The sequence below is a fragment of the Pseudorasbora parva genome, chromosome 16 (genome assembly GCF_024679245.1).
Source record: "Pseudorasbora parva isolate DD20220531a chromosome 16, ASM2467924v1, whole genome shotgun sequence".
Classification (NCBI taxonomy): domain Eukaryota; kingdom Metazoa; phylum Chordata; class Actinopteri; order Cypriniformes; family Gobionidae; genus Pseudorasbora; species Pseudorasbora parva.
This window is the reverse complement of record NC_090187.1, coordinates 23,110,361-23,125,994: the sequence shown is the minus strand read 5'-3', so window position 1 is coordinate 23,125,994 and position 15,634 is coordinate 23,110,361. Positions and strand designations below refer to the sequence as shown.

Genomic DNA, 15,634 nt, shown 5'->3' with positions numbered 1-15,634 from the left:
TAATCTAATCTAATCTAATCTAATCTAATCTAATCTAATCTAATCTAATCTAATCTAATCTAAACTAAACTAAATTAAACTAAACTAAACTAAACTAAACTAAACTAAACTAAACTAAATGATTGCAAAGAAAAAGTGGTAATTTAAATATTGTTTAAAATGTAATCATTAAAATATACACTATAATTCAAAAGTTTGGTGTCAATAAGATTTTAAAATGTTTTTAATGATGTTCTTTAATTAAGTTCACTGAGTCTGCATTTATTTGATAGTAATATTGTGAAATATTACACTTAAATTTGTTTTAATTAAAATGTAATTTATTCCTCTGATGTCAAGGCCAAATTTGCAGCAGTCATTATTCTAGCCTTCAAGATTTATTATTATTATTATTATTATTATTATCAATATAGTTGTGCCACTAAAAAAAAAGTGAAAACCATTTATTGGAAATATAATAATGTTTTAGTCTCTACAGATCAATTTAATGCATAATAAATGTATTATTCTGTTTTAATACAGTTTTAATACAAGTTTTGACTGCAACATTTTAAAACGATTGTGTATTTACTTCAAATAATCAAGTATAACCAGTCACACTACTGCATTAATTTTAAGTTCTACACACCTCTTTTTTTATGAGAGATATTGTTAATGACGTTAATAAACAAAGAACAAACTCTTTGTTGTTACGGCTGACACTATTGCACTTTTGTTTGCACATGCTTATGAACTCACTCATGCATCATGGGACGCACTACGGTCTCTCCATTAACATGGGCCTTGTAGAACAGCGTGTAGAGGTACGGCAGGAGGGTGTATCTGATGTTAAGGTAATGCCTGGAGGTTCTCACCAAGGTGGAGTTAGCGCCGTATGATGCAGGGTCCTGGTCCTGTTAGAAAATGGACATAAAACTAGTCATGGAGAGAAAGCTGAAGAGCAAAGAGAAACTGAGCGGGAAATGGATTTAACTGTGTGGATACTGATAATATGTTCATCATGGCGAAGAGCCATCGGTCCCGGAGACAGCCGTGGAATGATTACTCTCTGACTAAAAGGTCAAATCTTATTCATCTAATTTCACCAAGAATATCATTTTCCATTCATCCTCATTTGCCCTCTCAAACTCTCGCTCCGGAGGTCTGATTGCTTCTCTCACGCCAATCTCACAATGATGATTAGAGAAATAAATCTTCTACAAATAGCATTTAAAGGGAGAGGACACGTTTGTAATTCAGAGCATTGCCGTTTGGCTAGTAACACATAGCAGAGATGTAGAAGAAGAAGCTTTGTACGCATAGACTGAATGCTTATTGGAATTTAGAGGGCGGGACTTACTTTGTAACCTTGCGCGTTGTGGTTACGGCTGAAGGGGTAGAACGCGCCGACTTGCATCCAACGTCTGCAAAGCTCCTCTGACGAGTCGTCGAAGAACCCGCAGATGTCCGCGCCGATCTGCCGAATAAAATCATGAGGTTCAGTATCTCTCCAGAGGAGGGAATAATCACAATGAGAACTCAGTTTCTTTAAAACAGCGAGGTGATTAGATAGAGATCAAATGGTGATTCCACGTTCCCTTTTTCTTTTTATAAAAAAGACACCAGTCTACTGTTATAAGTCTCCCTAGAACATAAGAAAAGCAAAATACCAAAATCTGCTATTGAAAGCCAAGTTGTCTCATTTGTGTTCATTTTTGAATCTCAATAGAAATGTGTACTAATTCCTATATTCCACTAACTAATAATTATCTATTGATTTTGCATCTACATGTCAACTAACTCTCATTAGAGTATTTGTAGATTAAGTTTTAGGGCTAGGGATAGTAGAATAATTTGATATGTACTTGCAAAGTGACTTATAGTCAGTAGAAAGTCTGTTGGGGAACCATCAAAATAAAGTGTTAACAAATATTATTATAAAATGTGTGACTCATCTGTGTCTATTTTTAACTCCCCTGTGGGGTTTTCAGAGAGGCAGATGCTTAAAATAAGTTACTTAAATGAATCTCCTGATCTTTGAATACAATTTCAATCTTAGTTGAGATCACCCTGTTGAGAAAAAACTAGCATATGCTGGTTAGGTATGTTTTGAAGCATGGCAGCTGGTTTGAACTGGTTTAAGGCAGTCCTTAGCTGGTCATGAGCTGGTTAAAGCTGGCCATGTGCTGGTTCTAAGTTGGTCCTAAGAAACTACACTGTAAAAAGAAAAAAAAAAGTCTCCAATTGAAAATTTTCTAGTGACTGATCACATCTAAATTTTTCAGTTAGCCGACTTGAAATTCTGTGAATTGATACATTTTTCAACTGGCCAAATTGAAATTCTGTGAATTGATGCAATTTATTTAACAGATATTCAATTCGGTATGATTATTCACCTGAAAATGTTCAATTGGAGACTTAAACCAGCCCATGACCAACTAAGGACCAGCATAAACCAGCTCAAACCAGCTGCTATGCTTCAAAACATAACCTAACCACCATATGCTGTTTTTTTTGTTTTTGTTTTGTTTTTTCACAGGGTAAGTGGAGAGTTTTGCAGAAGTCTCTTAGTACTTAGATGTTTCTCCTGAAAAAAAAAAAAAAAAAAAAAAAATCCATGATTCTTCTAAAGAGATCTTAACAATCTCAAACTGTGCTCAGATTTGCAAAAACACCAAAAGTGAGGAATCTCAATATGAACAAATATCTCTCATCAAACCCAAACTGTTGCTATCCACATACATTTTTGTAGGTTTATAATCGTGTACTTTATACTACAGACATTTAATATCTGTGGCTACTTTTAATTACCAAGATAAGTTTTTTTTTTCCCTTTTTTTTTTCTTTTTCTGAGAAACATCTGAGAAATTGTAGATACTTACTTTTGGGTTAGTTCACCCAAAAATGAAAATTAGCCAATGATTTACTCACCGTCAAGTCATCCTAGGTTTGACATTATTCTTTTCAGACAAATAAAACCAATGTTATATTACAACAGTCCTGGCTAATCCAAGCTTTATAATGGAACTGAATTGTCGAAGTCCATCAAATTTCATCTATCCATCATATAACTGCACCACACGGCTCCAGGAGGTTAGTAAAGGCCTTCTGAAGCGAAGTTGAGCGTTTGTGTAAGTAAAATATCCATATTTAAAACTTTATAGACTAAAATAACGAGCTTCTGGCAGATAGTCATACACATCGATTTACAGCGAAAGAGTAACCCTTGACCTCTTGACGCATGCGTATGGACGAATGCAGAAGCGCAGAGGATAGAGCATAACTAAACACTGGTCATGAATTAGAAGTCTAAAACGAGATTTTTTTAATGAGAAATGGCTGATGATTTCGATATAAGAGAAGAGGGGCTTGAGTTTGAAGTCCAGCCCTATCCACAAGAGGCGTCAGAGCTTGCGATGCTTCTATACATCGGGTTAGGTTACTCTCCACTTAGTCAACTTGCATACCCCTGACTGCCGTAGTCTAGTTATTTTAGTCTAAGTTTTAAATATGGATATATTTCGTACCGAGCCATGTGGAGCACTTATATGATGGATAGATGCACTTTTATGGACTTCAACAATGAACCAACAAGTCACTGCCATTATAAAGCTTGGATTAGACAGGACTTTTTTAAATATAACTCACTTTTTATTTGTCTGAAAGAAGAATGTCATATACAACTTGGATGATTTGAAGGTGAGTTAATCATGGGCTAATTTTCATTTTTGGTTGAACTAACAGTTTAAATGAAATGCATTACACTATAAGTTGAACTCACAAGCTATGACATATTAACCTCTGGCCAATATGGGCCAGATATGTACTGTTATAATGACAATAAAAGTAAGTGGGTTAAAAATGACTTACCCCTAAGTACAAATCACAGTAAGTTTGGTGATCAGATAATATTGTGCAATCCCTGCTTTTAAATGCAGCAACAGCAAGAGATGTTTACATCATCCATCCCATGATAAATTCATTGGATCTGACTGTTGAGTCGGCCAGTCAATGTTAACTCAATTCAACCTGAACACTGAGTCCAAATGCCCATTCAATTTCGCATTGCACTTCATGGAAACACAATCCAAACCAAAAGCTTTCTCTAAACGCTTTTCATGCCTCTCAGTGGGGTTGTTGTTATGAAGGAACACTGGTGTGTCTACCATCAATTACCCATGTTTGAAAAGTCATTTTATATGGATACTTAAACTGAGTCCACTTACGTAAGGGACTCCAAAAAGGTTAAATTCCAGCATGCCTGGAATGGCCCACTTAATGTCATTCCAGTTGGCTCCATTGTCACCCAACCAGTGCCCAGCATATTTTCCCACCCCGGGGAAGGAAGAGCGGGTAAAGACCATGGAACGGTTGTTTCCAAACACTTTATTTGACGCCCTGGAAGCAGAAACACAATAAATGAGTAAAAGGGAGTGCTGCCATCAGAATAAAAGACATAAAGGAGGCCGTTTAAAACATACAATGCCAAGTAGGGTGGCCCAGGAAACCATAAAGATGAAACACATACAAGCAGGAGTTAAGTGGGAGTTAAGCTGAATGAGAGAGGAGGCGTAGAGGAACAAGAGTGGAACAAATCAATGATGTAGAAATTACAAGATGTGTAAAACAGATTTCCTGCTGAAAATAAAAGGCGCAAGCATGATACAACTCAACTCTCTTCACCCCCCTTTGAGGAAGACATCCTGCCATATGACAAAACTGGCTATATTGAGTGACGCGTGATGCTGCTTGAGTCACTACTGACTCAGAGCTGTCGTGTGCCGTCCCGCATTCATCGAATCAATCATTTCAAAACCAAAATAAATAAATAAATAAATAAAATATATTTGTTCCCCTTAATTCTCTATTGCTTGTATTAGGAAAGAAATTATATATATATATATATATATATATATATATATATATATATATATATATATATATATATATATATATATATATATATATATATATAATTACATTTTCTTGCATTCAACTATGTTAGTAATCATTTATTTTACATTATTAAATTATTATTATATATTATACATTATATATTCGTATTATATAATCGTCATTATAATTCTTTGGAAATAATTTATATTGCTGAATATTTTTTTTTTTTAAATACCTACAATTATTTATTAATGTATTAATTAATTAAATTAAATCGTTTTTATAAGAGGAATTATTACTATACAAATTAATTTACCCTTAATCATCTATTATAAAAAAAATAAAAAAAAACTACAACAAAAAACTGAAAAAAGGAGTAACATTTTTCATTTTAATTGTTTTAAAGGGACATCCTAAAATGTTTTCATTTATGTATTTATTTATTTATTTATTTATTTATTTATTTATTTATTTATTTATTTATTTATTTATTTATTTATTTATTTATTTATTTATTTATTTATTTATTTATTTATTTATTTAGGATCACAAAAATAATGATACATTTATTATCATTTAAATTTGTGCAAAAAAAGTGAAGTAAATCCAAAAATGGTAGGCAGAGATATTTACGCAGGATAATACAAAAACAAATAAAAGCAAAACTAGCTCTGATATTCTCTATCATTGCATCAATAACCACAGCATCCTTATCTATCCCACTGTCATGCAATGTTGAAGACAACACTTTTAATCAATTCCCCTTAATGCACAAATAATTTATATGACTCCAGCTGTTTACTCGCAAAAAAAAAGAAAAAAAAAAGATTCATATTTCTGAAGTCAGTTCTCCAGAGCAAAAATATGCATCCTCCATATTGTATCATGCCAGAACAAAAATCTTAAAAAGACATCAAGGACGTATTGTGATGAAGAAATATCATTTTATTGGTTAATTAAAAAAACATCCCTGCATTTTATTTCCAACTTTTGCATTTTCCCAAAAAAAAAAAAGTGCTTGCAAAATGAAGAAAATGATTTTATTATCCAGAGGCAACATTGTGGGTTAAATAAATAAAATAATTATTTTAGTAACATAAAAAAATGCTAATTTGATAGACACTAACATTCACAACATTCACTTCCTCCCCACAACCACCAAGAACATAAAAACTAAGCATAAACATAATTCAGAAACAGTCATGGTTATACAGTCTAAACCATGAGCACATTAACATATGACTATCCACTGGTAAATATGACATTGTGGTGATGTTCACCTGCATTAATCATTCTGACAAGATTTGAAAGCAGCATCAGCCGATCATACGAGAGCTCATTTGCATATAGAGTGTGGAAAAAAAACAAAACTTACTTCTCAGTGGCCAGGACCATAGAGTACCCATAGAGACTGTGGACATCATAGTGGCTCCCCCATTTGTGCTTAGCATCCATACATAAGGTCTTACTGTACATCAGGCCATCGAGGATATCTTTAGAGTCGAATGGAAATAGAGAGTACGGATGTGTACAGGAGGTGAGGAAATGCTTAGCTGATATGCATCTGCATCTGCTATGAATAAATCTAGCGGTAGATGCATTTTAGACTCACGTGGCATGAATGGAGGATAGTTGAGTTTGTTATCAGCGCAGCCTTTGATGCCTCCCTTCACGAAATTGGCCACCTCATTCATGTCCTTAGAAATAAAACAGCAATTAGTTCAGCGCTCCCTAATTCAGGCAGCTAATTATCTCGAGATTAAAGCATCACCCTTTAGGGAGGCTTTAAAGTCAACATGAAATGGCATTCGCAACCATTTTACTTTAAAAATGCACGTCCGAATATTCACTGTAGAAGAATCGGACCGTTAAGCTTTGACTTGTACTATTGGGGGCTGGTATCAACGAGCAGTCCAGTAATTCCTCTTTAAAATTAGCAGTTTGTTTTCTTTTTTCCTCTGTGCGTCATACACACACCTGCACATTTACATTGACACGGAAACTGGTTTGCTCTCCCCGGTGACATTTCCTGTCATGTCTATTTTAATTTTGGTGATGGACCTAGGTAATTTTGTACAGCACTCCGTTCAACCAGGGTTGTTTTAAATAAATTAAAGCTTTTTTTATACTGTTGTCTGATGTCAACTAATGATGTTTGTGTGGTTTTTAGCGACAAACAGAATGATTTTCCCGATCACAGGGCTCGTAAACATCTTCATCAAACAAACACAATGTTTTATTTCTCATCGACACGCATTGATTGAATAATATTTTTTATATTACGCATAGCCCGCAAGATCAGGCGATATAAGCGCGAACCGCACGCACACACATTCATGCATTCTGACTTGTTTACACTGTTAAAAGAGTTGGATTTTTCTGCTAAACATGGCCAAAATATTAAAAAAAAATTAAAATAAATGTTGGACATATGATTGAGTATTTCTGTGCCAAATATACTCATTCAGGATTCGAAGATTCGAAAAGGTTTTTTTTTATAGTATGGCCATGTATGACATCATAAAATGAAGAATGGGCACTAGATGAGCGTATGCGCACTTTAACCATACCCCTTTTCCACAAAGGTAGTGCTGGTTTGGAGCTAGAGCCTAGTTTCAAATCGGTCCTTTGTCTTTCCACACCCAAAATACGAAAAATTCACAACCTTTTGAATCTTTATTTGAGGTTTGAAAACAAGCGAAGCGAAGAAAATGCTAAATGAAGTCGTAGTTTTTGTTATTTTTGGACCAAAATGTATTTACAATGCTTCAAGAGATTCTAATTAACTAACTGTTCAGTGACAGCAGAGGGCGCTGATGAACTGCAGAATGCCGCGATTACCCCGGAAACCCGCAAACAAAAGCAACCGCGCTAGTGAAGTTTTTAAAACAGCCATTCATTTTTTTGTAATCTCAATTTTGTTCATCACAGCCAAATACTTAATACTTAAAGACTAAATAGGCTATTTATTTTCAAACACTAAAACATGCCCTAATGATTAGAATTTTTTGTATTATTTGTTATTGTTCAGTAAAACTTTGAGACATACGACTTCATTAGTTTACATGTTAATTCATTATTACCAAGCTGACAATAAAAAATACTTATAAAGAAATAATTATTGTAAGTAATGTTAATTTCTTAGTTACTGTTTAATAACATTAAAATCAAAATCAAAATAACTTTTTTAATGGACCTAAGACAAACATTACCAAAAACATTATACTTTCTGTACCAAATGTAGCTATTGCTCAATCTTAGTTAATGCATTAAATAATGAGACCTTATTGTAATTTGTAAGCTTACCTGTTGTTCTTTATAGTCTAATTCTTTTGCACTTTAATCTGTTTAAAAATAGTACTTTTACAGCTCTGAAAAAAATCAAGAGACCACTTAACATTGATTTCTCAATGAGGGGTCTCTTAATTTTTTTTCCAGAGCTTAATATATTTTGGGTGCATTATTGTACTTACAAAAATAGTTCTTAAAGCTGTTATGCTATGGCAACACTTTTTTTTTTTTTTTGCAACTTATTTCAATATCATGATAATATCGTATATCGTGATAAAACTTCAGCAATTAATCGCAACATGAAAAATTGATATCGGCACATGCCTATTAGACAATATGCACAAAGAGTCCTGTGGGTCATGACGACACAAGAAATCGAGCCGTATTTATATATATATATATATATATATATATTTTTAACCTTAAATACACCGCTGTATCCAACAGGGTATATGAGCCAGAGCGTGTATATTGACCTTACCGGAAGTGAAGCTCGTGAAGGCTTGTATACCCAGTAAAAATATATATATAAATACGGCTTGATTTCTCGCCCAAACTGATCATTTTGTGTCTTAAGATATCAATGTGTCGTCAGGAGCCTCAGGGCTCTTTGTGCATGTTGTCTAAGCATGTTTTTTTGTTTGTTTGTTTTGCTCTCGTAGAATTGTTACCCATTCACACCATCATATGATTGGCACACAGCAACGGTTGGAGTTAAATATCTTCATTTGTGTTTTACTGAAGGAACAAAGACACCTACATATTGGATGCACTGGGGGTAAGCAGATAAACATCAAATTTTCATTTCTGGGTGAACTATCCCTTTAATAGAGAAAAATGTGAGTAGAGCAAACGATTATGAATTTAAACTAAAGGTTGGGCTCGATATGGTCCTTACAACTTCCCAAAGATTCAGTGATTTATGGATAAGGACATGTTTTTAATATGTTTGAAAAATGCATTTTCTGTAAAGCTGCGTCAAAATTATATGCACTGTAAAAAGCACTATACAAATAAACAAACAGAAATTTTGATTTCATGTTGACTTTAAAGCTTTTGCAGTTAATACCTTACTGTATCAGGTGGAGTTTAAAAATCTTACAGTCTTGTTTATAGAGCTTTGCTGTGATCAAATATCATGATTAATACATACTGAGTCAGTGACATATTTAATATTGATTCGGAGACTTTGTAAGAAGTTGGAAAAGGAATCAGAACATTTTTCATGACCTTTCATGACCTTTCCACCAAGTCGTAAAATGATCACGTTCCATATTAGTTCCCGTTTAATGATCTCTGCGGGTTACTTACAATCCAGAGAGCATCATGCTTGACTTCGGCGTGGAATAGTTCAATTTCTTTAACCCACCAATCAATGCAAGCCTCGTTTGTGTAGTCAGGAAACAAGGTTTCTCCTGGCCAGACCTGTGACAAAAAAAAGAGAGGGAGGAGGAGGAAAATAAGCTTATCTGCCACGATGAAAATCGTGTCACTATTAAATAACACAATCACATAATCACAATCTTTCACAGATGACACTTAGCACCCCCTTCCTTTTGTTTATGTCTTTTTTGCTTTTAAGCCACTGGCGTTTCCATTTCCTCTTGTGTTCCATTCTTTTCCTCGTCTCACATGCCTCTGAGCTGCATGAAAGCGTGATATTAAACTCTAATGCAAAATCAATGCACACACTGACCTGAAATAAAACTATAAAAAAGCAATTAGCATCTGCCTGTGCCTAATCGGCTAAATAATCACGAGTGATATTATTGCCATGTGATATGTGTCTTGTTGCCCTGAGGGGTGGTTGATATATGATCTAACTCAAGGTTATTGATATTAAATGAATGGCCTCTCTCATGGCAATCACATGGCAACTCCAGATGTCCTCCATCAAATCCATCGCTTATTCGCCTTCATTATAAATACCTATTCTAATGTTTACACAAAGTTCAATTTTGTTTATACGCATTTTTACATTACACCACAAGATTCATTCTTAAACGAAGTCCTCGTCTTAAACTAAATATGTGTTTCCTAAAATAGAATTAGAAAATGAATCACGTTTAAAAAGGGTAAATGGTAATTCTGAGAAATGTAATGATTCTGGCTCCAGTTATAAGGGTACATTTACACGACAACTATGTACTAAAACAAAAGTTCTTCCTTCATGTTTTTCGCACACAGACGACAACGTTGTCAAAACAATGCGCGTTCACACTTATCTGCAAAAATGACTGAAAACGCTGTATTATGCTGCCAGGCCAGTAGATGGCAATGTCACTTGTAAAGAGAACACACGCACCTACATTCGCATCAGGTCACCAAGACAATAACGGTGTCGTTTTCAAAAACTTGGACTTTGAAATGTTTTTTTAGGCCCCCAAAGCAGCGTTGTTATGTAAATGAACAGCTAAAATGCATAAAATGCTTTTTTTCTTTTAAACGGTGTCGCGTAAAAGGCCCCTTATTCAACTTTTGTTGGCTTTCAGTTATTTTTAGTAAGTACTATAGTACCATCATCCACCACAAAATTGTTACATAAACTGTTAATAATCATACTTTATATAGAGAGATTTTTTTTTTTTTTTTTTGCCATATTTATCGTATATTACCTTTATTCCACACTAATGTCTCCACTGTCCTTTGAACGGCTCATTTGCTTTCTACTTCTATGAAGCCCATCCCTCCGAAAAACGCAATGGTCTTAGATTGGTTAGATGGCCAAATGTAGTTTCATGTATTTTTATTACCAAGCACAGGTTGTCCGGAAACGCCACACCCCTTAACAATAAGGGCAGAAGTCACATGTGCGGTGACTAGCAAGGGTTTATGATGCCACCAACCCAGGAAGAAGCTTGTTGTAGTCCAAACCGGCCGTTTTTGTAGGCAATAAACTGCCATAACTTTAAAAACAATATCTCCGTTTGCATTGAACTTTCACGGCTGTTACTGCAGATACTGTTTATGCTCAAGCAGCAACATCACACACTAACTAAAGTAAAAAAAAAAAAAAAGTAAAATCACATGCAACCACCCCTTTAAAAGATAATTGCAACTTTTTATCTTGAAACTGAGTCTACATCTCGCCATTATAACTTTTTTTCTCAGAATTGGGAGATATAAACTTACAAATAGTTATAAAGTCAGAATTTCGTGATATAAAGTCAGAATTGTGAATTATAAAGTCAGAATTGTGAATTATAAAGTCAGAATTGTAAATTATAAAGTCAGAATTATGAATTATAAAGTCAGAATTGTGAATTATAAAGTCAGAATTGTGAATTATAAATGGCGATGGGGTATCATTAAGGTGTTAACTGTATTACTACTCTTACCGATACTGCTTATTGATCGCGTACTTTAACGGTATTCTTATTGGTTCTATTTGTTATAATTTTTTGTTTAATAAAAAGAAAAATTAAAAACATAATTAACATTGCTTTATAATTTGAAAATGTAAACTATCTATAGCAAAGTAAGCAGCAATGTTTGAACAAAACAAATATAAAATATATATTTTTTGTATGCATACGATACGAAAAAGTACAAAGAAACAAAGTACAAACAAATGGTCAAATAAACACAACAAATATACAATAAAATAAAGATATAAATTAAATAGGCTACATTGCTTTACTCTTAGGAAGGTCTAACATAGCCTATACAAAATACATCTAATAAAGTAATGAAAAATAAAATAACACTGTATAGTTATCAATGTACAAATTAATAGATTCACGTTTTTTAAAGCTGCGAGTATCTTTCTCTTCGCCTTTTCTTGGATTCATATAATTGTAAAATCGTCAGGGTTTATTAGACGCTGCCCCTTTAAGACCAAATGCAGCTCCAATAGTATACACTCTAAAAAATGTTGGGTTAAAGGTGCACTATGCAACTTTCCATCCGCTAGAGGGAGCCTATTCTAAACAAAGGCATAGTTTGATGACGCCAAGTTTGGGCTCAGAATCTTGGGACATGTGGTCTTCACCTCACAGCCGGTGGAAAATAGGACTTGGGCAGAAATCATGTTCATGGATACGGTTTTTAACATTACTGTAGTGTAAAGCAGAGCAGGAGCGAGTGTTGTGGAGCTGAGCATGGTCGCTGGAACGATTGTTAAACAAACACATGCTTCGCGAGCACCGGGACTTTTATTATGACAGGACGGGATGGTACACAGTCGCTGGGCGCCTGCACTATTTCCAGTAAAGGTAAAGCAGCTCTGTTTATCATATTAGATACATTTAAGTATGTTTAAAATTATGTTATGACGTTACTCTGTGCGTTCGCTCGGGGCTGCTGTGACATGTTCACACTGCTAAGAGAAAAGCGCTTCTGCAGAATAAAGCTCCAGGTAACGTAGATATGACACAATTGACAGACGACTCCCCCAAACGCAATGCTGACACGTCCCGGTCCTAAGTTAAAATAGCAAATTTCTCACAATTTACAAATAGTTGGAAACATTTGGGATAGTGTAAGTACTCAACTGAACAAAATAAATAACACTGGCCTAATTGTTTTTGAATATTTTACTGCAAAAATACTACATAGTAGTATTAAAACCAACCCAAGTTTGGTTGAAAATGGACAAACACAGAAATTGTGTTGTTGTAACCCAGTGAATGGACCCATTCAAACAATCCAGTTTCTGTGTTTGTCCATTTTCAACCCAACTTTTTTTTAGAGTGTACATACTATTTTCTCCCAACTATTAATGCCCATTTAAGACATAAACTGTGTTTAAGTGAATACTCTCCAAGCGGTCATTTTGACATAGTCTATTTGTTGTGTGTATTTGGTGGTTTAGATGCGCACGTTGCAGTCGGTTTCAAAGCTCACACGCATAAACCGCCGTGAAGCTGGAAACTCTTGCATGGATTATTGTGCTTTTTAATAGCTCTATCTATTTATTAACAACCACGTTCCACAATTTAGCAGCAGTAGAGACTGCATTTTACAATAATCACTGATTGTGCTGATTCTGAGGTTAAGTTTGGGGTTTAGGGGGAACCAATGCTCAGCTGTGAAGGGAAGGAAGTTTTACCTCATCCTCTTTATAATTCTTGGCAACCAAATTTGAAAATACAATTAGATTAATATCACAGGCCTGAAGTGTAACCAGACTAACTTTTGTTGGCTGTCGTCACTCATTAATCAGGGACTATCATGTTGTGCGCGCTGTAGCTCCGCGTATAATTTCAGATTTGCGTGATATAAAGACAACTGTAAGATATAATCTCACAGTTCCGACTGAGTAGGCCCTATCTTACCTCTCCCAGTAAAGGTGTTTCCCCGTCTGGTTCAGTGACCCAAACTTTAGCTGCATTTCCCCTGTCAAGCGCCCCATAGTCTCCATTTATCCTTGAACCTGTGGACACCGCAGGATCCTACCAAAAAGAAAATGTTTTGAGGTATGAAACACAGCAATATATGACTCAAAACATGCTATGTCCTACTGTCCAAAAGTCAGTTAACTTGCCAACCTATAAAACTCCACAACTCAGCATAAATATAACTTCGCTAGCAATGGCTCACCAGTATGATGATGTATTTCTGCCCTTTATCATGCATGTAGTCAGCAAACTGAGGCAGATCCTTAAATTTATCCATATCGTAGGTGAAAATCTTTTTGTCCTCCATGTAGTCAATATCAGTGTATTGGACGTCCTGAAACACAAAACGTAGACGTAAATAAAGGTTTGGCTTTGAGTCCCAGAAAATCAAAGTTCCCTTTCAGTCGGTCAGGTTCGACATTGGAATCAGATCCCAATTTGTCGGTCAGGTCCGACGTATGTCTCCGTTCCCTTCTTCAGGGAATGAGGGATACATACGTAACCGAGACGTTCCCTTTCAGTCAGTCACGTTCGACGTACATCGGAACTGACCGACGAACTGGAATCAGATCCCAATTCGTCGGTCCGTTTCAACATACATCTCTGTTCCCTCCTTCAGGGAACGAGGGTTACATACGTAACCGAGATGTTTTCTTCTCTCATTAAATATCCTGTTTCACTCCAGCATCAAATTATGGAAGTTAAACCATTGCTAATGTTCATATCTGTATCAAACTATTCTCGTCCCACCAGCACTGTCACTAAAGTCGTCCTTGACTACTCATTTAGAATCAGACACTTCAGCCATTATGATGGCCTTATGTCTCTTTTGCATGCTAACACCGTCCATTCACTGTTGTCTGTTTTGATTTTGTTAAGTCTTGACTTCCATCAAACATCAGCAGATGGTGAGATTCTCCTGCCAGTAATTTGCTAATGCTAATCAGGCAGAGATGCAATATCCTGACATGCTAATGCCCTCTTTGTTCGAATTACATCAAACACTGAGCTTCAGTACATCCTTCCGTATAATTAAAACCCTACCATAAGGTGCTAAACGTTTCTAACTGCATATACAGGTGAAATCCACATATGTGAAGGTATTATTTATAAAGTTTTTTTTTCCGTGCTCTCGACTTTGAAGTGCTGGGTGAAATCAAGTTTTTTTTTTTTTTTTTGTAGAACAAAGCGAGGACCCTCCTTCTGTTCCTGGCACTTACATACGGGAGGCCGGCCTGTCTGTTCCTCTCCACGACTTTCTTCAACTCGTCCAGGCTGCCGTAGTCCCAGCGAGAGAGCTGGAAGCCCAGAGACCAGTATGGAGGGATGAAAGGCCTGCCAATCAGCTGGAGACACATAAAGCAATGTTAAACACGCTGAACATCACAGGACTCCCTCAGGCTAAAGTTTCATTCGGGCCTATGCGATTTTACTTCAACCTTCTGCAAGTGATAACGTCCATTAGCAAGGATGAAGGTTTGGTAAAAAGTTAATGGCGTGATCCTGATCACCCTTGTCAGTGTTTATTTTGCAATTACGTTAGGCTGACCACTTATTACGGCTGCTTGCCAGTAAATAAACAAATACATGGACTGGCATTATTAAAAGCTGCAGTCTGTAACTTTCTGCACTCTAGCAGTTAATAAACAGAACTGCATGCATCTTGCGGAAGAACATTGCAGCCGGAACTACGTCTCTCTGTTTATGTCTATGGCGGATCACGCAGGGACTGTGCTCCTCCGCAGCGGTACCTACCAGTTTGCCCTGAAATAGTCCCAATATAAATACTTATTATAAGTGTACCATAATGATTCAGGGTAAGACAAAAACACGGTTTGGAAAATGGATTCATGTTGTACATTCTCATTTTATAATTTTTGTAAATCTGGAACACAAAAAAGGTTACGGACATCAGCTTTAAGTATAATTCTGTTTTAGTTGTTTTTAATAATATAAATTAGGTTTTATTATTATATTTTCCATTGCTAATTAAAATTTTGTTGGACAAAATTTTTCTTTTTTTTGTATTTTTTTAATATTTTTAAATATGTCTATATAGTTCTTATTCATTTTATTTCAGATTGAGTACTATAAAGAAAAGAAAATAAAAATATGTCTTGGCAACTATC

At 35.3% G+C, this 15,634-nt stretch overlaps 1 protein-coding gene across 1 annotated transcript in view; it reads right to left on the bottom strand.

Moving 5' to 3' along the window:
• Nucleotides 1–15,634, bottom strand: part of si (sucrase-isomaltase) — an 89,883-nt gene that overhangs the window by 54,515 nt on the left and 19,734 nt on the right. Inside the window, exons 10-18 of the mRNA XM_067419975.1 lie at nt 14,726–14,851; nt 13,708–13,839; nt 13,443–13,559; nt 9,478–9,591; nt 6,488–6,572; nt 6,251–6,368; nt 4,206–4,377; nt 1,340–1,456; nt 739–893 (exon numbers count right to left, since the gene is read on the bottom strand). Of these exons, the coding sequence (XP_067276076.1) occupies nt 739–893; nt 1,340–1,456; nt 4,206–4,377; nt 6,251–6,368; nt 6,488–6,572; nt 9,478–9,591; nt 13,443–13,559; nt 13,708–13,839; nt 14,726–14,851 (1,136 nt within the window). The remainder of the gene's footprint in view (nt 1–738; nt 894–1,339; nt 1,457–4,205; nt 4,378–6,250; nt 6,369–6,487; nt 6,573–9,477; nt 9,592–13,442; nt 13,560–13,707; nt 13,840–14,725; nt 14,852–15,634) is intronic.